Raw genomic sequence first — 26742 nt, 5'->3', positions numbered from 1 at the left:
AACTCAATATGAAGGTGTAAGGTTAAAACTAATGGCTGTGTCTGCTACACATATCCCACAGCAATAATTCAATATTACACAACGAATTTTCCTTAGTTGCCTAATGTCGAGGCTAACCCCCACGGCGCTTAGTCACACACTTCTTAGGCATTCGAAGCCAGCAACCATCATCACGAAAACACGAAAAGCATTTGGGCGACTCTATGTTCAGATCGGAGCTGTTGAAGGGTTTTTCCGGATTTCATCCCAGGTCCTGACACTTTAGCAGCGGGTACAATTAACCTCCACAGGCGGGTTTGTGACCAAAGAGATAACAACAAACAAAAACCAAAGCGTACACACACACCCAAAGACCTGATACCAAGGCGAGAGGCGCTGACCGCCCCACCGCTGAGCCGGCCGCGTTGCTGGCACCGCCCCTCCCGGGCCGTGCGGGGCCCGGTGTGGGCCGGGCTTGCTCGCCCCGCCGGCGGCTGTCTACGGAGCGGAGCGGAGCGGTGTTTGTCGGCAGTGCGGCGGGACGCTGTCGGGATGTTCAGCTGGCTGGGGAAGCAGGGCGGCGGGCGGGAGCGCACCGGCGGCACCGACGTGGTGCAGACGGTGACCGGCGGGCTGCGGGACCTCTACCTCCGCAAGCTCCTGCCGCTGGAGGAGCACTACCGCTTCCATGACTTCCATTCGCCCGCCCTGGAGGAGGCCGACTTCGAGAACAAGCCCATGGTGCTGCTGGTGGGGCAGTACAGCACCGGCAAGACCACCTTCATACGGTATGCGACCCCCGCGGTGCGCGGTTCCTTCCCCGAGGCCGCCGCGCGGGGCCCCGCTCGGGGTGTCTGCCCGCGCCCTGTCCGCCTCGCCCCGCCGCAGTGCTCACTCCACTCCTGCCCAGGGCGTTCCTGCTGCGCGATAAATACCTTCTGCGTGCCAGCAGCGAGTCGTCCTGGGAAACGGAACACAGCAGCGGGGCTGCCGGCGAGGCGGGGTAGCGGGGCCGCGGCCGGTGTCCGGTCCGAGAGCCCCCTGTGCCGTGTAGAGGATGGGTGCTGCTCTCCGCTCTATTGCATGTCAGCTTCCTGCTTAAAAATAGGGTCTCGATTTCATGTTCTGCTGAGAAGTGTAACCTCGTTGTCTACTTCCTCATAGCTTCATTTTTTAATCTCTAAATTATTTTGAAGGAAGCATAGGCACTTCGCGTTAAACCGGCGCGATTACATCGGCCATCGCAGACCAACCGTATCTCCTTCCTCGCCCTCTGTTCCCAAAAGTAGTTTAATGCATAGATTGGATGTGAAGATAACAGAGAAACGCAACGACAGTTCTGGGCAAAGCCCACATGGTATCTGGAAAGTCCTTTTCTCCCCCCCCCACTCCCCCCCAACTCTTTGGTCAGTTGCATTACACAAGCAATATTACTAACAAGGCAGCTTAACTATGTTGCTGCTGTTTTAGTATTTGCTGTCTTTCCTGTGTTCCTTATTGCCATGTTTTTTGGTGACTGATGTTACGAAGCTGAAGTGAGCATCAGGCATTATGTGTGAATATTTTGCATAATTTGAGTGTGCCTTTCATATGCCCCTTACAAATCAGTCTGAGGTTATACAAAACTCTGCAAAAGATGCTGAGCAGTCATTCAGATCAAATTTTGAACTACTTATATCCAAAGTTCATTACGGCCCTTCTGTACATTTTACAGATGTTTCTCTTTTGGTTCCAAAGGTTACAGGCAGCCTTGCCGTAATACTGTTTTCTTTTCACAGTGCAGAAGACCTACCTTCCTTCTCCACTGAAGAGCAATGTTTATTCACCTGAGAGCTTTTCAGATGTTTGCAGAGCTAATAGTTTCTTCTCTGGTTTTACAACTAGCTAATTGGAAGCTTAAAGTTGAATATGGTTCTTCAGTGATTATTACTGAATTCCTGCAAACACTTCAAGTGGTTTTGTTCAGAGAAATATTATAAAAATAGAAATAGGGCTATAATTAAAAGAAGATAAACTTAGTTTCAGGATCCCAAAAGGTAGAAAATAGTCACAAGGTGTGTGTTTGCAGGGAGGTGATTTGGGGCATTTCTCTAGCCATGCAGGTTCATTTTCTTCTTTAAAATTACAGTTGCTCTTTTAGTCTGTATATCTTTCCACGTACGCATTGTTACCTGGCTCATGAACAGGCAATGGTGAGAGCATGGGTAATACAGAGACAGAATGCTCCCAAATGTGTATGTACCAGAACCTGTTCTGCCTGTCAGCTGAGTTGCTGTGTCATTTACAATTAAGAGGAAAGTCCCGTGTGTCGTCCCCCCCCCCATCTAAGAGTTTGCCTTGGATGAGAACACAATTTCTTGACTTATGTACAGTCAACTTTTCCGTCCTTTATAGCTGTCCATATTTTACTAGAGTGCAAGCCAATACTGCACTTAGAAATGCTGATACTCCTTGCAGTGCCTTAGAGATGTATTTTTGGTACTGTTGCTTTGCGAGTAACTTGTTATCACTGCAACCATAAAATACTGAGAAATAGGGTTGACTGATACAAACGTGCAGTCTGAATGAGAAAAGAAGTATTTATTACAGCTATGTCCAGCTTTTCTTTTTTAGTATTGGTCACTGCTGGATGAAGATGCCCAGAGAAATTTGCCAGCGATAAAGTTTTCGAAGATGTTTTCTCATACATTTTATCTAAATATCTGACTCGATGGAGGAGGTGACTTTACTGCAATGTGCCCTTATCCTCACCTTCTCACTCCTTTCTCCTGTCCCCATTTTAGGTAGATCGCAGAATGGTTTAACCCCTTACTAGGTATTGGAGAAGACAGGCATTGACTGTAGAGCCCCAGTCAGTAGCAGCAGCTGTTACTGTTTCTAAAGGACCACAGTCTGACCTCACCATGATGAACATTCATTACATCAGTGTTCGCTGTAGAATAGATAATAATTGGCTGAATGAGCATGAGAAAATGCTCCATTCAAGATGGGCAGCAGCTTAGACAATAGTGTCACGGTGACTGTTATTCAAAATTCAATTTAGAGGAGAAAAAGAAAAACAAAAAAGAGAAGTGCTTGTATGCTGAAGGCAAGACTTAGAGGATGACATGGGAAAATATTATAGTATCCAGGTCAGCCACAAATAAATTTCCCCTCTGGTAGGCTGAATTTCCCATGGAAAAATGTCATATACTTTCAAGATGGGTATAATTCCAGGCTTATTATAGATAGTTTTTCTTAGAATGAAGTTTCAACTGTAGTGTTTTTTCCCAACTAGCCTTTTAACAAAGAAACATTATGTTAAATTTTAATTAAAACTGCTTTTTGTTCCACATTTCTCCTTTTCATAGTCAGCAGGGCATTCTAGATCTGTTTAAATGTTTACTATTTTTCATGTGTGAACATAACAATTCTGTTTAGCTGACAGATATTCATTTGGGATTTACTTTGATTTAGACCTTATCATGAGAACATAACATTTTCATACCCTTGACACACCCACATCCACCCAGTTCCTTCCACTAAGTCTTCATGGAAAACACTAATCTAGCAATGACTGAATGTCCCTGGGGATTAAGATATGCAAACAAATGCTTCCAGGTTTCTAACATCTCTTCTGGTTTTTCACTTGATGCTGTTTATACACTTTGCACTTGGAACAATGCAGTGAAAGGAGCCAGTTTCGCTGCCTAAGGTGTAGCATGGTGATACTGCTTTAGTTAAGCATCTGACGAAGCTGACAATTCAAAGAAATATATCCAGGCCCAAATGTTAATACTTGTCTGACTTTTTAATGGACGAGAGCCAAATGCCTATCTTGCATGAGATGCTTAGCCTTGAAGCTTCTGTAATTCTTTCAATTTCTCCTGTCTGCTTTAGAGAAAGAAGTGGGGAAAGGAGTGACAGGAGAGTTGTAGTGTATGAAAAAAAGATAGGAGCTTGTCTGTGCAAGTTTGTAGTTGCTGACCTTTTTCTTTCCTTCTAACAATGAATTAAACTTCTAGTCTAATAATGTTTATTTTGTTTATAACTTTTCTGATTTAGAAGTGTAAGAGACTGACTTTTCTTTTAAAGAACTTGTCAAGATGAGGAAAAGCAGAAGTAAATTCCTTAGCTTGCCAGGCTGTGCTTTTACTTTGCTCACAGGTATTACTCAGAGGCTAAAATGGTAAACTTCCTTCTATTTAACTTAGCAGAGCTGGGTTTTGTGAAAGCACCCTTTTGTGTGCTTAATATCTGGAGTCTGTAAGTAGTGTGCAATCACTTGTATGGCAAGAATGGGCAGTATCTATTTCTTCATGAGGGGAAAAGGTCCTTCTTAATTTCTTCGGGTGAAAGCTGGAACTTCTGTGTCACTAGCTTTACATGAAAGTTTTACTGAATTATTTGGAGCAGAATTCTTAACTAAAGCAAACATTTGCTAGTTTTGTTGTGTTTTTGTTTGAAAGTATGCAGTATGGACATGAGCAGCCTTATGAAGGAAGACTTGAGTTTGTCTCCCTCTGCATCACAGGGTATCCCTGCTCAATGCTGTTCTGGCCAGCTCACCTGTGTTCGTGCCAAGGCATTTAGGCTTCAGATGATTATCAGTATCTGCAATTGTGAGTTATCTTTGCTATGTCTGGAACTTTGTAAACCAGTTTCTCACAGCCTGGCTATGTATCTTGCAAAGGAACATAGATGAATGTTTATTGGCAAAGCAGAAAGGTTATAGCCCAGGTAAAAACAAAGGGAGAAGAGTCAACAGGATGTCTGTTGCTTGATCTAGACTGTCTTTGGGAGTTTGCTATTTTTAAGCATTCTTCCTGTGAACCTTTTTGAACTCCCTCTCTGCTGTAAATTCCTGAGAAGGGCATGCAGTTGCGGATGCTAAAAATCCAGGTATTTTCCTGTATTAATATAGCATACTGTACAATAACATTTGCAGCTTTTCAGTTTACAGAAGGCTTCTCATCCCTTTTGTGTAGCTAAGTGAAACTGATATTTTCATGCCGAGAGGAAGTACAATATAGCTTGTTGTCATGGCTTAATTTTCATGTTAGCGACCAAGCAAAAAGGTTAGGGTTTTTTTTAGTTTTATGTGAGGTAGTGTTGTGGCTTAACCCCAGCCAGCAACTAAGCATTGCACAGCCACTTGCTTGCTTCCCCTGCCCTGGTGGGATGGGGGAGAAAATTGGAAAAGTGAAAGTGAGGAAACTTATGGGTTGGGATAAAGGCAGTTAATAAGTAAAGCAAAAGCTGCATACACAAGCAAACCAAAACAAGGAATTCATTCACCACTTCACACTGACAGGCAGGTGTTCAGCTATTTCCAGAAAAGCAGGGCTCCATCACACATAATGGTTACTTGGGAAGACAAATGCCATCACTCTGAACATCCGTCCCTTTCCTTCTTCCTCCAGCTTTATCTGCTGAGCGTGACACCATATGGTATGGAACATTCCTTGGGGTCAGCTGTCCCCACTATGTCTCCTCCCAACTTTTTGTGCACCACCAGCCTACTCACTAGTGGGGTGGGGTGAGGTGAGAAGCAGAAAAGGCCTTGATTGTGTGTTGGCAATGCTTAGCAATAACAAAAGCATCTCTATTATCAACACTGTTTCCAGCACAAATCCAAAACATAGCCCCACACTAACTAGTATGATGAAAATGAATTCTATCCCAGCCAAAACCAGCACACTTGTACAGCCAGTGCTCAAGTACTAGGGTTTATTTTAGTATGATTCTTGATGTGCGACTATGAATCCATCTTAATGGAAAATACCTGCCTTGCAAAGTGTTTCCTGTCTGTTGAATAGCTGTACCAACCTCAGCACTGTGACTTGGTTGGGTGTGACTTGCTATTTGGAAGGAGATCTTGCCCTTCCTGGATTATTATCACTATAAAAGCCTGGTTTTTAAAGCTGCATCTGACATTAACTTGGACGTATCATTGCGGTTCAGCAGCACTTTATTCTTCTTTAGTCATTTCAATAAGCAGCTAATCTGAATTTGCACTGTTGAGTTCTGAGCTGAAAATACAGATGTTGGAAATCATGAAAGGTGCTCTGTAGTTCCAACTCTTTGTAAATTCTGCAAGTGTTACATGTGCAGCAACTTCATGAGCAGGCCATGAGATTATTTTTTTTAGCTATCTGAAAGACCACCACCACTGAATGTCCATAACCGTGCCTGGTAGGTTCATGAGCTTATGATGGATAGCAATTATCCTATTACCCTGGAGGTGTCTTATCCTGTGTTCAGATCCCATCATGTAGTTTTCTGTGACCTGGGATCTGGCACTTTGGTCGTGTGCATTTGATTGAGTACAATGTTCTTTACTCCTGCTCTGGGAGCTTCTTGTCTTATGTGTTGCCACCTTATGGATTCCTGCCTCTGCCAGAAGTCTGGGAATGGCAATTGTATCAAAAGAGGAACTTATTTATGAGTCTCATACAGATCCTTTCTCTTTTAAAAGAGGGGCAATGAGGAAAAGCAGATTTGAGAGACTTTGAAGTAGAACCTTTTATTATAGCATGTTGAAAACCTTGCTCTAGAAGAGAAAAATATAATTGATCTTTCAAAATCAATTCTGTGGATAAGTTCAATCTGGAAAATTGTAGTGGCTTTTGTGAGTTAGCCTTTGCATCCTGTTCTAGGGGGCTCTAGTCTGCAGTGGTGTTCTATGAGGAGACAAAAACACACTTCTGTGTTTCAGGTGTTCAGCTGTTTGCTATGACACTTGAAAGTACAGGGTTTCCATGTGGAAAGGGATTAACTGCTGAGCTATCAGAGGAGTTTTTATCTTTGTTTTGTTATATGATCAACTTAGTAAGATGAGGGATCTGCCGCATTGTACACTCCTGCCTGTGCGGAGAGGTTTGAGTGTTGTGTTGGGGTTTTTTTGCTTTTGGAGAGGGGCTAGTTTTATTTCCCTGTTAATGTGCATTAGGTATAGCTTACTCTAGGAGTAGAACAAATGGACTTTTGGCATGGTCTGGCATGAGTGTTCTTCTGTTCCTTCTTTCCCACAGGTTTTAGCATTGGCATTTATTTATTATTTTTTCTTGGTTGGTTTGGAAGCAGAAAGCTGCAGGAAATACCATGTAAATAACTCGTCTATGCTTTGAGCCTCCCATGTCACAGATTTGAGCCAGTTTGGTAAGGCTAGTGGAAAACGATCTTTGAAATGTGTAGTGTATGTTTACTTCCTTAAATTCAGCTTCTGTGCACTGATCTGTTAAAGCCTGTGAATGTTTGGGTATTGAATTTAAAGGCAAACAGATTGTTCAGCAAGTACAGACACCTTGTAAAATGTTTTTGGTTTGTTTTTGTTTTAGTTTTTTCAGCAAAAGCAGCCTGCAAGTCCTCTCAAATCAATATTGAATTATGGAATTATAGCAGAACAGGCATAGGGCTGTTGGATTAAGAGCCAGAACAAACCTATTATTCGAAGACTGTTGTTAATATAGATGTACTCTATATAGATGTGCTCTCTAGTTAGTTAGTGCTAACTAGTGCTGTCATTGGATGTAGGACCATCACCTGTACCTGTAGAAGAATTCTTGCTTAAATGCAGCTTTGATTATGTAAAGTTAAATTGTTGGTCAGAATTGTGGGTTTATTTTAAGAACTCCACGATAACTTTGAACCAATGGAATTAATAAGTACGAGATGACTCGATTGGAGAATTCTAATGTTCCTGTAATGTCACATTACAGCGTACTTGGAAACACTTTAGTCTTAGCCTTGAGGTGAATATTTTCGTGATGGTGCTGTTGTGAATGAGGACAACAGCACTCATGCTTTAAAGTTAAGAAGGGTTATCTGCTTCAGTTCTTGAAAAGTTGCAGTTGTCATAATATAGGCTAGAGGAACGTTGTAAGATGGAGGCTTGGGGCTTCTCTTGCTTCTCACTTGACATCCAGGAGGGGATGCAGATAAGCTTTTTCTGTGAATACATGCTCCAGTTCCGTTAAGTTTTAGCATTTAAACATGCACATCCTTTGTTCGAGACCTTGTTACCCAGAAAGTTAAGACTTGGTGTTATCAGACTTGGTCCTTCGAGTATGTGTTCTCTGCATCTCTTTGTGGACTACTCAAAGGAGATGCAAGATGTTTTCTGTTGGTACAGCGCTGCCTGATGCCTCTCAGAAGTATGTTACCATTAGACCTCAAGTTCTGCACCTCTGACTTAGTTAACAATTCCTTTTTGATATGTGAGTCAAAAGAAAAAGAATCCTTTCCTCACTGCCAAACAGATTTTACTATTGCCTCGTAACTGTGATATTGCTGCCTGTGGCAAGGTGAGTTAAAGTTGTTAAAATCATACTGAGTTCATTGAAGGGTTAGATCTTTCAGCAAACTAATGCTGCTTATGTGCTGTGTCAAACCACTTCCTTTTAGTACCAGCAGCACTTGTTTAGGCTTGAGAACACACGCAAAAGCAGCAATGTCTAGTAGTGTAACCTACAGCACTGGGATTATTGGTAGAAGCATCCATGTGAATGGTTCAGGTCCTGCAGTTGAGGGAATACTTCTTTTTGGCCTGTTTTTGTAAAGGGGTTTACTTTATCATTTTACCTAGTCATTGTGGAAAACCTGGAATTCAGTTGATTTTGTTTGTTTTGGTTTGGTTTGGTTTTCTTTCTCCCTAGTTAACAGAAATAATGGAATGCAAGAAAGATATCATTTTATTATTCTAGAGTGTGTATATGCTTGGGAATTTTCAAGTGATTTATAGGTATTTGCTTTTGCCATAGTTCCCAGTCATTCGTTCTGTTATATAGTGTATTCTCCATCTCTAGATACCTGCTCGAACAAGACTTTCCAGGCATGCGGATTGGTCCAGAGCCTACCACAGATTCTTTTATTGCTGTGATGTATGGAGATTCAGAAGGAAATGTTCCTGGAAATGCCCTAGTTGTTGATCCTAAGAAGCCATTCCGCAAACTCAGCCGCTTTGGAAATGCTTTCCTGAACAGGTGAGATCTGTTTGCTTTCTGTCTTTTAATTTGTATATGCCTTCTGGATAAATACACATTCAAGCTGTTAAGTGTTTAATTTTGACTAGGTGGTCTTCAAGCAGTCCCACAAACCAGGATGATAGCATTAGCTTCTGGATGGCTGCTGTGTATTTGCAAAACAGGGAAGACTTGTTTAGGGGCTGTGGATATTGCCATAGGTAACTTAATATTAGCAGGCTAAATATTTCCAGTTAAAAGTTATTAATAACTTTGCTCATATTGTGTGAGCAATCACCTTGTTTTCTTCCTGTATTTGATGGTAACTTGACATGGAGGCCTGGCTTTTTAAGCCAACTAATCTAAATTAGTTCTCCTTTAACAATAAACTTTCCTGTTTGGCTGATAAATCGCTGGCATGCGTGTTAAAAGTTCGTCATGTATGGTCTTATCTCTTGCTGTGCTTATTCACAGAAGAAAGTTTATAGCTGCTTATAGTTGGCTGGGCTATCACTTTGCAGAGTGGTAAAAATATGTGCTGTGAGAAGCTGCAGCCAACTCCCATTTTAAATAATAATTTTGTGGTCCAAGACCCCCTTCTGTAAGATTGTTGGCTAAGTGCTGTCCTCCAGGTCACTGTTCTGTTTCTCCCTTTCCCCACCATTGTGCTTTATATGAAAAATTAATATAATTATACTGTAAATAGTATTTTGCACAATAGTCAGATATTTGCACAGAACATCTAATAATGCTATGTGTTTGTTTGGGTGAATGGTATACACATAATTTTTTGGCTAAATCATCTGTCCAGCTAGTTGTGTCAGGTTCTGAATCTTATGCAAGATAGATTATTTGCTAGCTAAAAAGATGTACATTCAAGGTAACCGACTAAGTTATTCCAGTTCTTTTGGTGACTGTGATACTGTTATACAACAGTGCTGTGGGTGACCTTATCTTCTCCAATAGTCATGTTTGCTCCTCAGCTTTTCAGTGGAGATCTATGTGCTTACTTACCCTTAGTATCACCCTCAGTATGCCACTCTGATCATATTGCTGGTTTTTCAAGACTTGTCAACTCCTTTCTTTTTCCTTTTTCACCTAGTTGAAAATGTCTTAGCCTTCAGTTCAGTATCTTTGAATAACTTCTCCCTGTTCTTACCTGCAGTCATAATTTTACTTTTCCTTCTCTCACTTGCCATTGCTGACAATCATTTATACCCAATATTACATTTCTCACTACAGTCTTAGTAGATTTTTCTCTACACACCCCACTTACTCCCACTTTTGTTTTGAAAACTATTTCCCAATCCTAGTGTTTTACTTTACAGAAGAACTTAAGGCTATGGACACTTAGGCTGCGAAGTTAAGTGCCTTTCTTATCTAAATGTAACATGAAAGGAAACAGTGGCTGAGGTAATGGAGAAACTAAAACCAAACAGGAACACAGTAGCACAATCAAGGCTGGTACTTACGAATTAGCTGCATTAATTCATTGATGTTACCTCTTTTTTCCATGACCCTTTCTTATTTCCCCCTGTGTCTCACTGCTTGTGATAGAGGTCTCCGTAAGGCTCCTGAATGGAGGAATTTGTTTCTTTATTTCTCCTGGGTACTTCTAAGGAAAGCTATGGGCGAAGGGGATGGAGACAGGACGTAGTGTGCCCTTGGGTGCAGCTTAAAGTAAGTGAGAAAAGAATATTGCAGCATACCAGATGATCAGGAAGTAAATTGATGCTGCTGAGAAGAAATGTATGGTCCTGCGCTATTCTAATGGGTATCTGAATGGACACAAAAAGGAGTATAAGTAATGTAGATAGTCTAATAATGCTAGTTTTCTTTAACAATAGTTTTATAATACAACAGCGTCAAAGATCTAATGTGTCATAAGCAGTTACAGTCATATCATTCACACAACTATGTTTGTAATGCGTTTTTTTATGAATGTCTGTTTTCATTAAGTGAAGAGTATGTAGTTTGCTTTTTATGATGCAGCTCTTACCATACAGGTCATGTAAGAAGTAATGGTTCAGAGCCAAATCTCGATGTTGAAAAGACATATTCAAATATAGCTAGCATTACAATTTTGTCCGAAATATGAATTTGATGTAAGATTTTTAACCCATCTGTTTTCTGTAGATTATGGCTATATTCTAAAAGTTAGACAGTTAATTCAGAGTTTATCTTTTTATTTCATATCCTTTTCCTATATACTTTATTTCTCCCTTTCCCACTAACAACTGCTGTGAAGACTGCAGTGTCCTTACATTTCTGAGGCCTGTTGTCCTGTGTTTTCTTGCACAGCCTTTTCCAGCTGCTCCATTCTGGGTAATGCCTAAATCAAAATACTACTGTATTGTTCGGCTGAAATAATGGTGCCCATCTTCCCGTAAGATAGGTCTAGAAGCATCTCAGTGATACTAAATAAGTGCTGGGCTTCTAAGGTTGAAATTAAATGATTAAATATATATATATTTATATATGAAAATTCAGTCTTGACACTTCCAAATTTATGAAAGCTACTTCATGTTGTGCATATTAATGATGTAATTTTTTTGTAATGGTTGACATAGTCAAATGTATTTTCTTTGTGGCTTATGCATATCCACTATGTTTCCACAAAATGTGTTTGCTTTAATATAGTGTCTCCTTTAGGTTTAGGAAAGTTAAAAAAGAAGTTATTTTATTGAATAATACCTCACTGCTCGTTCAAAAGCATCTCTTAAGTTAGTAGAAAATTAGCCTTAGTGGAAGAGTTTGCTTTAGACATATAGTATTTTCTATACCTGGTAGTTCACTAAAAAAAAAGAAACAAAACCAAACCCGAAATAGAAACAAAACCAAAAAGGCTAGTGCTGTTTACATACCTTAAGGTTTTATCAGGCCAAGATGGCTGTTGTTTCCTTATTCCCTCTTGAACTTCAGGGAGAGGTCTAGCTGATGATGCTCTTTCTGTTATACCCAAGAAGGGATGCTGTGTGCTTTTGTTACGGACTCATGACTACAAGGTCACCCAAAAAACAAGGTGAAGCGAGGTGTAAGGATTTTTTTTCTTCCTGATTTCCTTTAAATCATCTGGATCGTGACCTATCCAACAATAGCTTCTCTTACAACAAAAGCTGTCTGTTACATTTTGTACTTCGTATTTGCCTGACTTCTGCCTAACTCAGGTTATCTTTGGTCTTAAAGTTCTTGCTTGACCTTGGCACAGTTAAGGTTTGCTGTCTGTGATACCATTGAGGCAGTGTGCTTTCTAAAGTGATGGGTTAACGCAGGGCTTCTTACAGCCTGCACCTGCAACTTGATCCTGTGCTGGGCTGCCTCTGGGCAGCGTCACAGGAGGAGGGTAGGTTACGTTGTGTGCTTGTTAGTACAGTCTTCAGCTGCTGCCCGATAAGAAGATTAAACTCTTATGCAAATCTCTTAAAGGCAGTTATGATGAAGGAAGGTGAAGTTCTTCAGTCATCAACTACCCCAGAAGCATCACAGTAGCTTGTGTTTAACACACACAGTGTTCTGCATGACTCTTGGAGGCCTCGTGAGTTATTTATTTTTCATGATACCACCATTGAATTTGTCTCCAAAGAGGCAGGAGGTTATTGTTTAGAGCATGCTGTATGTAATTTGAACTCTTGGTTCTGACAATGTGAAAGGTTTGGCTAGGGTTGTGGGAGAAATAGTGTTGTTTTCAGTCCTCCACAAACTCCAGAGCAGGTGAGAAGGTGACTTGCCAGTGACTGAAATATAAACATATTCATAAAATCAGAGAATGGTTTGGGTTGGAAGGGACCTTAAAGATCATCTGGTTCCAATCCCCCTGCCCATATTGTCAGTAAGGCTTTTCTGTCTGCTTCCTTTTTCTTTTGAATCTCTTTGAATTTGGGTAAAAGTAGGAGTATATGAGTAATTCTTTCTTGTGTGTAGTAATTTTGGTCATAGCAAAATGTTTGTTTTATGGAGTCTTTTTTTTTTTTAGTGTTGTATATATGGCCAATGTTATCAGCTCTTGCAAAATTTGGAATTCCGTCAGCACTCAGACATAGTTTTTACAAGGTTTTCCTGTGTTATCTCTTTTATGAGAAGCTCTCTGTTTACATTTTGTTTTCTTACACATGTACAGCTGTCAAATACAGGGTTCATTAGGACTTCAGAGATTATTATTTTTTAAATATCACATGAATCTTTCTAAAAGCAGATGCATAAAGGGGAGCTCTCAGGGGACAATCTACACCTGAGCTCCATCTATTGTTAATATCTTTTTCTTTTTTCCCTCCTCCTTTCCTGCAGGTTCATGTGTTCTCAGTTACCTAACCAGGTACTGAAGAGCATCAGTATCATCGACAGCCCTGGCATTCTTTCCGGAGAGAAGCAGCGCATCAGCAGAGGTGAGTTGCAGGGTTTGAAAACAACACTGGACAAGTCATCATCCTCATCTGTTGAGGACTTCTTTTAGTGGTATTGAATGGTGGTGTGTCCCAAACTATCTTACTACAATGCCTATTAAACCCAAGTTTAAGGCTGGATGTAGGGTTTGGAATTTTTTCTCTTGGAAACTGGAGGGGTTGGGATTGCTATCATCCTGCTGCTATGGCTGCAAGTGGCTATGGTTGCATGGTCTGTTGACTGATTAGTGCTTTGACACTCTGAGAAAAAGCCTTATTTCCATCATTTTAATTGCTTTCCACAAAGTAAAAATAGGCTCATATATACTATTGAAGTTCATGAATGTAGAGTTCATGAATTATGAATGTTTCATAATACCTATAGCTCTTCAAGCTGGTTATGTTTAATAACTGAGGGGGTTGGGCTGTAAATAAGGTGCTTTTATTGTAGGCACAGTTGCTAGTGTTGCTTCTTAAGGTTGCTTAGTCATACTGTAATATAATTTTCAGTCGAAAGCATTAAGGTAGCAACAAGAAGAGCGAATTAGCATGTTTTTAATAAAAATTCTGTAAAGAACCGAACCCTGTTTTTAGCATGCTGTTTAAAAAATCATGCTGTCTCTGAGAAACTACTAAAACAAAAAGGCATAATGTAAATAACTTTCTTGTTTCCTTCAGCTGCATTGAAGTGCGTGTTAGATTTCTGTGGAGTTGTAAATGGCAATGATCCAGTGTGTAGCTTATGCTGCCCACCATTTTCAGACCTTTGCTTAAGAAATGGAAATTTGTGTGTTTCATGTCTGTGGGAAGGCAAAAGAATCAGTTCTTTAACATATCACACTTCGGGTTTTTTTTGAGGAAATCCTGGAATAAGTACAATATATGGCAACTATGCAACCATAGTCTTGTCTTTCCATTACACTGACAGAATAAGAGACTAAATTCTTAGGACTGCAATGTAAACTATGCTTGCTTAGTAAATTGGTCTACTAGATGTTTCTGGATTCTTTGTTCAGTGACAGAATGTGGGGGTTTTGTCCTCTTTATTATTCCTAAAGCATTCATCTTGGGGAGAGAGCTGTGTTTTTCTAAGTGTGATATATTGGTGAATTAGTAGAGATGAACAGCATGAGTGGCCTACATCTGAGCAAGCAAAGGCTTAAATACTATGAAATCAGATAAATAAAACAAATACTGCATGTTGGCACTTTTATTTGTAGGTGGAAATAACCAAGTATATACCTAAAGATCTTTAATCCTGAAAAATCTCATAATGTCCACAAAATGTTTAAGTCTCGGTTTACACAGAAAGTCTGATAAAATCAAAGATGGTTTTAAGTTTCCTACTTGTGCTTGTCTGTTGTGGATTCTAGCTCCCTTTTTTCCTCCAACAAGAAAAATTAGGTGCATCTTTTTCCCTCTCTGCTTGTTAAATCAAGGAAAAACGATGCTTGGCAGCATTCAAGTATCTGTTGCCACTTTCATAGCAGTATGGAAGTGAACAAGAAATAAGCAGAAAACTAGAACATCATATTAATATGCCACTGAAAAAGTGACCAGTTTTGTGACAAAATTGAACGCTATTAGGGATTGCTGTGGAAATCCCAGGCTGCACGTGTGGGACAGAGTTGTGTTTCACTCCAGATTGTTTCACTGGTAGTTGCTTAAAGGACCGTGGCTCTTCACTGCCATCTAGAATTGCTCTTTAAGCTTTACAAAACATATGACTGTTGTTCCTTTATTGTTCAGAAACTTTGTTTCTTGATTGTGTGTGCCTTATCAATTGTTTCTGTGGCCTAGCTCGCCTGCCCTTTGGTATGTTAGATTTTCACGTAAGTTGACAGTGCTCAGCAATAACCTCAAACTCCTACCTGTTTCACAGGCTTTAACTCGACTAGATTTCATGATTATTTACGTGTGCTAAGGGTTGTCTTGAATACGTAACTTGGCACAGTTCTTTTATTGCAAGTGTGGTTTAGCTTTAACCAGTGTGGTTGTACCATAAGTAAGGTTTTGGTGGGTTAGCTTTAGAGTACGGTTCTCTGTGCCCCACGTTTGCAGGGCAACTGCTGCCAAGGTTTAAGGCTTCCTATACTTAGACATCAGCATACATGGAGTACCTACAAGTCTTTGCATGGACCTACTGCATGCACATATTGCATGCTTTTGTGATTAGGCAATACTGTGCTCACCCATGTCTGAAATACTGCATAGTCAGATGCATTTCCTGTATATGACTTTTGGACTACTTATGCAGTTTCCACACAGGTGGTTTTGTGGAATACAAACTCAACTTGTCCTGTGGTGCTGCATGCAGCAAGGCCTGTTTAACCTGCTTCCTGAAGGAGTCAGGCTGACTTCAACGTATTTATGCTGCAAGTCTAATTTAGCATGTTTTGAAGTTTGAGTTGCTTAGATTACTCTTGAAATCACTGTGTGCAAATGTAAGCAGGATTCTACAAGATATTTTCTGCTGCCCCTAAATGTGCCTCTGTCATAGAAGGTTCTGTTTGTACACCTTCAGGCGAACAAAGCTTTTTTTCTACAAGAATGTGTGTTGTTACCCCTTAAATTCGCTGGCTGCTTCTCACTGGAAAAGGTTGCAGCTGGGTGCTTCATTATGGGAACTGCCATTTCATTTCACTGTGAAGGTGATTACAGACTTAAACATAGGAATACTTGTCTGTGCTCACCAGGAAAGCTCTAATTTTAAAGGGTGATTCTTAAGATTTTTTTTTTTTCCAGAATTGTGCTGATTTCACAATTTTGTGCTTCAAAATCTTGTAGTTCAATTTATTTTTTTTAAGCTTTTAATTTCTTTCTATTTCTCTCGTGATTTTGTTTGGTTTTTGGTTGATTTTGTTTGTTTGGTTTTTTCCTTATTAATCTTGTTGCTGTTTTCTAAATATATACAAGATGAGATTTTTTTTCATGGAATATGGCATTTAATAACACGCTAGATTAAGTGTTTCTATTCTGCACATTATTGGTGTCTCTTCATATCTGAGTTTTTAAATTACCTTTTTAGAAGTTTAGTTTGTTTCTAACATTGCTGAGCAGCAACTTTTCTTACTGGTGATGTTTTAATATGTTTGATGGAAGAATAACATCACAGAACCTCAGTGTAAAACCTTCACTCTTTGCTGTTAGTGTTTTTTTTCATGATCTTGTGAGCCTCCTGAGACCAAGAAAGGAATCAAATGTTAACTTTCAGTTTTTAAAAGCAGGAAAACAGTAAAGGGATGATGTAAAAATGCAGGATATGCGCTATTTCCCAGCATGTTTTATTTATAACTCTGGAAAGCATCCAGGCCATGGATGAAGGAGTCGGGATGAAGGAGTCGATCACTTTCTGAAGGGTCAAAAATATACACAGGGTGCAACATTCAATGCTGTATCTCTTGGCACACCTTTCCCGCTTCTGTTGTTGGCAGGAGGATGTGCCAGAAGCTTCTGGCCTGTCAGTTCAGGGGCTGTGTAAGTGGCTGCAGGAGAATGTGCAGACCTGTGCCAGCATTGTCTGCAGTCAGACAATGCTCATCCCAGTGGACGTCACCCGTGATGCTTCTGTAGCATCACGAGTGACATTCACAAAGCCCATGTCAGGCAGAAATGTGTGTATTATCTGCAAGATTTAGAATGAACAATGAGTATAAAGAGAGGAGGAAGGAGAAGCAATGTCTAGCAGGGTGTGGGGAGGAACTGCTTTTAGAAAGGGAGGAGGGGTTTGGTTCATGATTGAGTGGCATGAAGGCAAGGGTTTCAAGTAGTATGAGGAAAGAGCTCAGAGGAACGTGGAGGATATTGGTTAGCTTGCATTTTTAGAACTGGAATTACTTAAACACAATCTTCTCAGTTCAAGCTGGCTTGTGAAAATTGGATTAAGTAAGGTGATGGATATAGTTGCAGCATTGTGTCAGGCTTTCCCTTGCATTGAGAGACTGTACATTCTCCTTAGGATTAGTCCACCAACACGAGTGCAGTAAGAGTGCTACCCAGGAGTGCTGAATCAAGACAGGCTTTCATTAACATACCTGGAATCTTCCACCCTGGACAGCAAAAAGTGCATCTTCCCATGTGGGACTGAGCTCTGTTTGAAAGATTGGGAAATTTAGGTGCTAACCTGTGAGAAAGCATTAGAAGAACAGCAGATTGGGCATGGGGGAAAGGCTGCGTTTGTCCACATCTAAATTGTGTGTTGTAGTCTGGGTTGTGTGGTACTTAGGCAGAAATGGCAGGTGGGATCACTGCAGTACTCTGCCCACCCCTGGTTCATCTGGTAACTGGGCACTGTTCAGAGTTTGGGGCCTCCTTATGGCTGCACTCATCTGAGAGCCTCCTCTCTTCTGCTGTGCCAGTAGTGCTGGCCCCAGGGGTAGAAGAACTAGACACTGCTTGTCTGTGCTCAGACAGGATGGGTGGAGCCCGTCAGGCTTCCCTAATTGCTTACTGAATTGCAAAAGCTTTAGGAGATGGTATATGGGCAAGTCAGAAATCATTTACCTTGGGTTCCCAAGGGAAACCTACTGTTTGTTTAAATCTTTATTGCTAACTGGCAACAGAAAATTGACCCACGCTCATTCTGCACAGTTGTACAGCTATCTCTGAGTATGGCTGGTGGCTGTCATGCACGGGGCTGGTACTTTGCCCTGTGCTGGTGACACATGAGAGCTCATGATTGTTCCTCTTATCAGTGTTTCCAGGGCTGGTAACCACGTGCAGTTTCTCTCCAGTTTTTTCATCTCTTCCGCATTATTTCATTTTATTCTCCTCTGTGGTTTCTGCTCAGCCTGTTACTGATACCCAATAGTTATGCCTCTGTCAGAGGCATCAGCTCACTCCCCCTCTGCAGCTTGGGAGAAGCTCAATAGCTCTGCAGTGCAGCTGGTGGATCCCTGCTTTCCTCTGTTCCTTAGCTGGGTACAAGGGTGACTTGCGACTTTCTAATACGCTTTTGCAAGTCAGTGTTGTACCTGGTGAAACATAGATCCTCAGGCTGGATTATAATTGCTGTGACATCAGTCACTGGGAACAAACCTTTGAAGAAACAGCCATAGTAGAGCAGCAAGAGGCTGAGAAATATCAATACCAGGCTTTTTTGGTCAAGTTTTCCAAACTAATCAGTGTTGACCTAGTACTGCTCAACTTTGAAAGCCCCACACACATGTACTGTATGTGACAGGATCCTAAATGCATTGTGTCTCAGTGCTGAAATATTTAACCATATATCACTTCTCTGTAGTTCAGATATACTCTAATGTGTAACTACTGAATCTGTACAGAAAATGAGTTCAAGTCTAATGACATTTTCATTAAAACGAATAGATTTTTTCATTTTTTTTCTAATGAGGTCTTTTTCTTACCCGTTTTCAACAAGTGGACTTTTCTTTCTGAAAGCAAATGCTTCATTAATATTTAATTCACATTTAAAATAAGTTTATTGCTAGTTAACGTACACTTGCTGACTGTACAATTGGTTTTTTACAGTTCAAAATCCATCAAACGTTGTGGGAGTTTACATTTATTTAACCAGCCTTATAAGTCACATTCTCACCTATCAATTTGTGGAAAACTTAACAGGATTAAACTTGCTTCATTTTGCAACTTTATGTGTTTTATTTCAAGCATATTTTCTTCTATGTGAGTGAAATCAGAACAGGGTATTGCACAGCTCAGATTTGTGCACTGTTGAAAATACATTGTGACACGCAAGTGACATACAAGATATCACTTCTCCCTTTCCTGCTGAATTTTTATGAAGATAAATTATTCACACTGGTTTTGATTAGATTGTTAGTATAAAGTAAGAAGAGTTCTCTTCCAGCTGTGTTTTGTGCAGCTTTCTTCCATGCTCCTACCTTCATCTTGCCTTTACCCCTTCAGGAGCTGGTCACAGGAAAGGTCACAGGAAAGAACGTGCTAAAGCATCAGAGCAGCATTATCTGGAAAGGGGCCAGATTTTGCATTCCTTACAAAGTAATCCTTTTAATGGGAAAGATTATGTTGGCTTTTTTTTTTGTATAGACAGTTAATGAGTCTGACCTGCATCCTTTTGGATCGTAGTACTACCTTTTCAACATTGCCCTCTCCTTAGGGTTTGACATTTTTGTGCTGGATTTTTAGTGAAGTTTTATGACATCTTTGTTTTGGGGGGAGGAGAGGCAGGGAACACAGGTAACTGGGGACATTTTCTTTCTTTTAACTAGAATTTCTGGATTTCATTTCATATTTTATTTGTAATTTTTAAACAAAAGATTGAAGCCTGAGTATTTTCCTGTATTGCTAAACATACCCAAGTATGCTCTATGACAAATCTGGAGTTCACCGTTTTTTCCTATTACTTTTGTGTATGTCTGCTTTTCTTGCTGTTGGCCCTAGCCAGGTTCTACTGGAAAGCAAAGAAGCTGAAATGCTTCTGGGTTCCCTGTTAAAGGCCAACAGCTTGAAGGTATGCTGACTGAATTGTTTTAAGAAAAGCTAAGCAACTTTACATTGTCTCTGTATATATACTTTTACGTATACTGTTTAAAAGATGCTAGGGAGAATGAGGAGTGATGAAGTCTTCTGCTTGTATCTGGACCAGGTGTATAAGTGTTGAATAATTGGCTCATGTATGAGTAATCTAAGCGGGTTTTCTTGGCTGGGGGATTGGAGGTTTAAAGGCTTATCTTGCACAGCTGGGAAATGAGCCAAGACACCCTGGAGGGCTCACTGGTGATAACTGAGCTTTCTTTGCTATCAGCATTAGAGTATATTCTGCTGGGAGCAAAACCGTTGATTCTGTTTGGGTTACTTTACACCAGACCTTGCATTTTGACTGCTCCCTCTTTTAGCTCTGGTTTGTTTCCAAGAGGAACAGGAGGGGTGGGATGCTGGCTTCCAGTTCATACCTTGCTTTTCCTTACTCAAACAAGCTGAGTCACATCGTGCCAAGCCCAATGCCGCATCACTTGTGGTGACTCTCTGCAGATTAGATGTGTCACTTCTGAATAAGCAGCTCCTGAATACTGTTTGTTGTGTGGATTAGACACCAGCTGCACTTATAAAAGCATTCAGACAGGTGCTAAGAATAGGCTTTTCTTCAGAACATCAAAAAGTTTCAGATGATCAGAATGGTCACTGCTCATGCTCTGTAATCTGTCACGTCCCCAAAGCCATCAGCAACACAGGCACTTTGCTTGTAAATTCTATCTCCAAGCCTGCTGTGGCAGAAATAACAGCAAGTGTTGCAATGCAAGAAGAGGAGAGTTTGGAAATGGTTTTAAAATCCAAATATTTTCAGTTACTGACTTACTCTGGAGTGCTGCACCTGCACTGTTTTCCTTGTTAGTACAGATAGGCAGTGCTACCAAAGTGGCCAGTGTTAACAGCGATGAAGAGAGCTTCTGATAAAAGCCCCACAGACCCGCTTGGCTTGGGCGCTGTGCTGGAGCCAGAACTCCTGGGAAGAAGCAAACATGGGTGTGAGGTGGTAACTCACAGCAGCACAGAAGATAGTGACGTAAGAGATGGATGGTAAGGTTGAGGGAAGGGCAATGATTAAAAAAAAAAAAAAGGCTGTAATAGTGAGACTGGGCTAAGCAAATGAGGGATACAGTTGGCCTGTCCTCATTGTCCACAGATGTGCTCCTCCACGTGGTCCATCTCCTCTTTTTCCCCCACCTGATGCTGTGATCCCCTTGTTCTCTATCCCCAGCCCTACATTCTCCGAGGCTTGCTTTTCTGAATGGCAGGACTGTAATAGTGTATTCTTCCTTCAGGCTACGACTTCTGCCAAGTCCTCCAGTGGTTTGCCGAGAGGGTCGATCGCATCATTCTCCTTTTTGATGCCCATAAGCTGGATATATCCGATGAGTTTTCAGAGGCTATTAAGTCGTTCCGGGGCCAGGATGACAAGATTCGAGTGGTACTTAATAAGGCTGACCAAGTGGATACACAGCAGCTGATGAGGGTCTACGGTGCACTTATGTGGTCCCTGGGAAAGGTGATCAACACTCCAGAGGTGCTGCGAGTCTACATTGGCTCCTTCTGGTCCAATCCTCTCCGAAACACAGAGAATCGAAGACTCTTTGAAGCTGAGGCACAGGATCTTTTCAAGGATATCCAGGGTCTCCCGCAGAAGGCTGCTGTGCGCAAACTCAATGATCTCATTAAGAGGGCAAGACTTGCAAAGGTAAGAAAAGATAAAAAGCCCTAAATTAATTGAATGAGGAGTCTCTTCTGTCCCTTTCAGTGTGTCCTTTCTCACCCTTCCCAACCTTTCTCTACCTATAAACTGTGTTTTCAGCAAGTGGAAGAGGTAGCTACTTGGGATATAGAAACAAGTAGGAGGATATCAAGACTTATACTGGGACGCCTCCTTAACTTTAGAGAAGGGATTTGATGATTTTGGGCCATTAAAGCAATTTTTTTTTCTTGGTAGGGGACTGCTTTTTTTTTAGTTATTTTTTATTTTTTATATTGTGCAGTGAGGTAATCTTAATTTTTGGAGACAAACCACTTTGTTTTTAGCAATAGCTGGTAATGTAGAGAACACTTTTTTAGAAAAAGAGAAAAGGGAGGCAAAAAACCCACAACCAAAACTATTCACATGCAACCTTCCATGTGCTTTTTTGCTTATTAATGCCTTAATGCATACTGTCAATCAGCTGCTGTGAAAACACTTGATTAAACACATGTTGTAGGGTTATGTTATACCCTAGAATACAAGACTGATTAAAAGCCTCACTCTTGGTGAAGCACAAATACTGATTAATTGGAGAGGTGCTTGTGCATTAGATTGAAACTCTTGAGCCTCTCCGATTATATGTTCTTCGTTCCCTGTCACAGAGATGCTTGGGTGATGGAGACTTTTTGTCATCATATCCAGGAAAACCCATCTCTGTTTATCCAGGAACCTGAGTTCTGTGCCCCACTGTAGGCAGCCCCAGTCACGATTCTGCCTGTTTTCAGCTCTGGAGGTGTACACGCCTTGTGTGCAAATTGCAGTCACTACCTGGTGTGCACGGGCAAGCTGTGACTGTCTACAGCTGACTGTTGAAAACCTGGTTTGTTGTTTTTTTTTTAATAGGTCTCTAGTTATCTTTGATGAATGCATGAATGTAACATTAATGCTTTGTGAATTACCATTAAGTTTTAAATACCTATTTGTAAAAACTTCTGGTTATATTTTACATCAATCTTCAGAATCCATGCTTAACGCTAACTTCATCTGTCCTTTCTTCTCACAGCCTGACTAGAATAAGCCTTGGTTGCAGTCTGAAATATTTCTTTACCTGTTTCTCTGATTCTGCAATTTCCTTTATTGTAGGACTGCAGCTGCTGTTAGAATAATAGTTAAAAGCACTGCCAAGCTTCTTGTTGTTTTGAAAAGCTCAAGAATGAAATGGAAATTGGTGATTCAAAAATTACAATTTGTCATTTGGAAAACTGGAACAGAAGGAAAACTAACCTCAGAAATACTTGGGGAGAAAGCTGGTGGTACTAGGCAGAAGTACTAATTTCCTATGCAGTTATCAAAGAGAATGTGATTTGAGTTAAAGTTGTCTTGGAACACATTTACATGTGGACTTCTAAGCAAAAATAAAGAGGACTTGCACTTACATTGATATAAGAATAGTTGTCTGGGGGCATATACCACTTCTTATGTTGGCTTAATTAACTCTCTGAATGTAATAGTATGCTTAAAGGTGGTCTGGGTTTGGGGTTTTTTGTGGCCTGAGCTTTAGGGCATACTCCTAAAGGCAGCTGCTGCTTTGAAAATTCCATTTCAAATTGTGTTCCTGATGATATTTTGTGACAAGTTGCTATGATCTCAATCAATTTTGTGGATGTCGTTGGCAGCTTTTTGCTTTCAATTGTTACAATCCTTTTTGAAGTGGAAAAGTGTCAGATGGATCATCTTTAGGTGTTTCTTTGTAATGTAAAATAAAAATGGATAAAGGTGAATATTAAATACACTGTTCATAGGACACGCTAACTAGACAGCTATGGAAGGGGAATACACTGTTTATCTGCAGGAAAGCAGCAATGTAATCTTCCCAGTGTTGTCTTTCTGTCTTCCAAACTGAACTTGAAGTATGGGCACTCAAAAATCACTTTTTACAGCGTTGTATCGGGGTTTTTTTTTCTCCTATTTCTATTGCACTCTGTTCTTAATCTCTTCTAAAGCATATTCAGTAACCAAAAACCCAAAAGCAAGCTCTTAACTTGCTGTCAAATTTGGGCTTTTTTTTTCTTCTAAGTGTGACTCACTATCCCATTTTGAAGAGGAGAACTGTTCTTATCTGCAAGAAACACATGTGCCCTCTGGCAGACCTTAGACCACTTAGCATACACATGTGAAACTCTTGGTGCTTGTGAACTATATATATATTTTTCTGTTTTTTCTAGAAGTATTTTTTAAACATAAGATCCATAAAATTACTTAGCTACTTATAAACTCTCTTAGAAAGATATTTGCTGAATCAGTTCTTGTAATTCTGAAGAAATACTCATATCTACCCTATTAGAAAATTTCATGGGTTTATTCAGAAACCCCGCTTCTTCATGCTGTTTATTTTTTCTCCTCTGTAGAAATTTAAATTTGTCTGCATTTAAAATGCATACACTCTTTTCGGATATGAGGAAGTGATGTTGTGTGAAAGTTGTGATCTTAAGACATGCAAATGAAAACTGGTTACACCATTTTTCTTTAAAAACAGAAATTTTTTTTGCTCCAGTTTCCAGTAAGCCTCCTAAATAAGCAAGGAAAAGAATGGGGAGAGCACTACCCCTGTACAAATTGTATAAGATTTGTACAGAATACTTTAAGGCACATTCCGTAATAATTTGGTAGGTATTAAATATTATACTTCCACCACATCTATGTAATCACTTTTTTTTCTACTGATGCTTTTTTGTGGTAGTCCGTCTTCCCCTGGTCTTCAACATTTCAGCCTTTTACTGCTCAGTGCTTCAGCAGACATTCTTATTTTCTAATGTTTTCTGTGTGAAAATTCTAAGTAACTTCTGTTTTGGGAACAGCTGCATCAGACCTGAGTTTTATAAAGATTTGTCCTGTTGTAGAGGTCATTTCACTTCAGTGGTCCTGGCCGAGTTAGAACTTAGGAAAGCAGTTTGACATTAAGTTGTGATAGGTGTGCATTGTTGATAAAAGCAGGCTGCCCTGACACTTCCCTCTTGTGCACAGAATATCAGTGCCCACACAATGAACTGGATAAAAGAACTCACCTCAGTTAAGAAGTGCAACCACTCTGTCTGTCCTGGACCAGATCACTTGCTCTGTGGCCAAGCAGATCCTTTTGGTGCTGAAAGGTGGTGGGGATGGCGGTAGAGGGGAAGAGATGAATGGTTCAGGGTAAGGGTAGAAGGAGTGTGCATGGGCAAGATGGATGTTTTGATGGCAGCGCTGGATTAACTTGATCACAGCAGATAGGAAACTCTTTAAGAGCTCTGCAAGTATCAATGTGTTTTAGAGCTTGTCATCTTAATGTCTTTATATGCTCAAAAGGCTCTGCTTTTCTCCTCAAGGCTTCACAAGGCAGCTGTGGCATGCTATTCTTATAGTATACTGACTGCTCTGTTGTCCTCTGGCGGATGCATATAAATAGACTATAGGTACTCACTTCTCTGGGAATAAATAGGTAGGAATGCAGTGTCACTCAATTAGATAGCCCTTGATTTAGCATGCTTGGATTACCTGAGGCATTATCCCATTGCTTTCCACAATAATTGGTGAAGCAAATGGAGTTACAAATCTCTGCCACTGAGATAAATGAACAAGTATGGCTGGTGCTTTGTACGATCCATGCATGTCATGTCAGAATGTGGTTTTGGGGCCTTGTTTTTTCTCTCACAGTTGGTACTGATGGAATGCTGTACCGTGCTTCTCCTTAAACTGCAAATGTGCATCTATTCCTTTTAAATGTGTTTGCTTTCTCTCTGCCCTTCAAAGGAATGCTGAAAGCAGCAAAAGCTAGTTGATAACTGTTCATGTAAATGTGAAGTTCCAGACAGTCATTAATAATATTTTATCCTTGAGCTGGCTTATGGAAACTTTCTATGACCTGAGTGAAGAACATTAATGTTAAGTGCAGATAAACAGTAGTCTTGATTTCAGTTTTGCTGCTTCTTAGGTTCATGCTTATATCATCAGCTATCTGAAAAAAGAAATGCCCTCTGTATTTGGAAAAGAGAACAAGAAGAAGGAACTGATCAGCAGGTTACCAGAGATCTACATCCAGCTGCAAAGGGAATACCATATCTCAGCAGGAGACTTCCCTGAAGTCAAGAAAATGCAGGTAAGATTATAGGTTACAGTTTCGCTGAAACAATACTAACTTTCTGCCAGGATTGCCAAATTGCAAAAGGTAGGACATAGTATCTCAGCATTATAGTTTAGGGTCTTCAGCAATAGAGCAGCTGAAGTGATAATCAGTTGTGTCTGTTGTGGGGTTAGCATGACTCAAAAGCAGTGTAGAAACAAAAAAACTGGTCACTTGCTTCGTGTGCATTCACTGATATAGGACTTCAGCAATTACCATAAGAATAAAGCCCTTGGTCCTTTTAGTAAATACTTGATCTCTCATGGCAAGTAGTAGTAGTAAAGGTTTTGTGCAAATACAGTGGCAGTGGACACTGCCATTATGGCAGTTATAGGTTAAGCTGGTTCTTATTTTATATCCTAAATGTGGGTATTTATATCACTTTTGTAATGCCATCATGTACTTGTGTAGGTGAGGATATCCTTAGTCACATATTACTCATTTTTATCCTACTCTGCTCTTGCTTTTACTGATACTATTTGCTAGTGAGTAACAAAGGCAATGTGTTACCTGAAAAGTACAACTTGCAACCTATCTCTTCTGAAAATGGTGCCTTTCAGTTTTATCCTGTCCTTTTGAGCTTTTATTCTACAGAGAGAAATATTCTCAGTTTATACTCTTATTGTTATTTTGCCTCTTGTTCCTCTTTTAAGCTGTATACAATCTTACTACCAAAGTCCTGTCACTTTCTCACCTTTTTATTTTTGTCATCTGATTTGAGGTGAGTTGTTTAGAGGGTATCCTAGGGAAGAAAAACTAATGTGGTATTAGCAATGGTTTTCATTTTATTCCACAAGCCTCAGTTTGCAACTTTTGGATCTCAGATCACAGGCTTCTTAAATGTCCTTTGAATTAGAAGATAATTCAGCTTGGAAGCTGAATGAGTGTGATAGAACGTGTTTTCCAGATCGATACTTGCATATCATTCTGACAATTTATGTGATACACTTACACTGTTAATCATAAAGAGTGAAGACTGGCTGATAACCCAATCTTATAGCGATGCACAAGTGGGGTTTTTTATGAACTAAAGTAACTTGGGAATCAGTTATTACATGAGACAGTAAATTACAGATGAAGCACAAGAACTACTTCAGCTAGGTTTTCACAGGCAGG

General features: G+C 40.3%; 1 protein-coding gene across 1 annotated transcript in view; it reads left to right on the top strand.

Annotated features, from left to right (window-relative positions):
* The first annotated feature begins 476 nt into the window (after window positions 1–476).
* EHD4 (EH domain containing 4) overlaps window positions 477–26742 on the top strand; it is a 32204-nt gene continuing 5938 nt past the window's right edge. The window contains exons 1-5 of the mRNA XM_030482386.2: window positions 477–767; window positions 8766–8942; window positions 13206–13303; window positions 21061–21473; window positions 25438–25602. Coding sequence (XP_030338246.1) covers window positions 532–767; window positions 8766–8942; window positions 13206–13303; window positions 21061–21473; window positions 25438–25602 — 1089 coding nt within the window. The 5' untranslated portion in view covers window positions 477–531. The remainder of the gene's footprint in view (window positions 768–8765; window positions 8943–13205; window positions 13304–21060; window positions 21474–25437; window positions 25603–26742) is intronic.

Source organism: Strigops habroptila, chromosome 4 (assembly GCF_004027225.2).
Source record: "Strigops habroptila isolate Jane chromosome 4, bStrHab1.2.pri, whole genome shotgun sequence".
Taxonomy (NCBI): domain Eukaryota; kingdom Metazoa; phylum Chordata; class Aves; order Psittaciformes; family Psittacidae; genus Strigops; species Strigops habroptila.
Note: the sequence above shows the minus strand (reverse complement) of the source record. Positions and strands in the feature narration are given on the sequence as shown.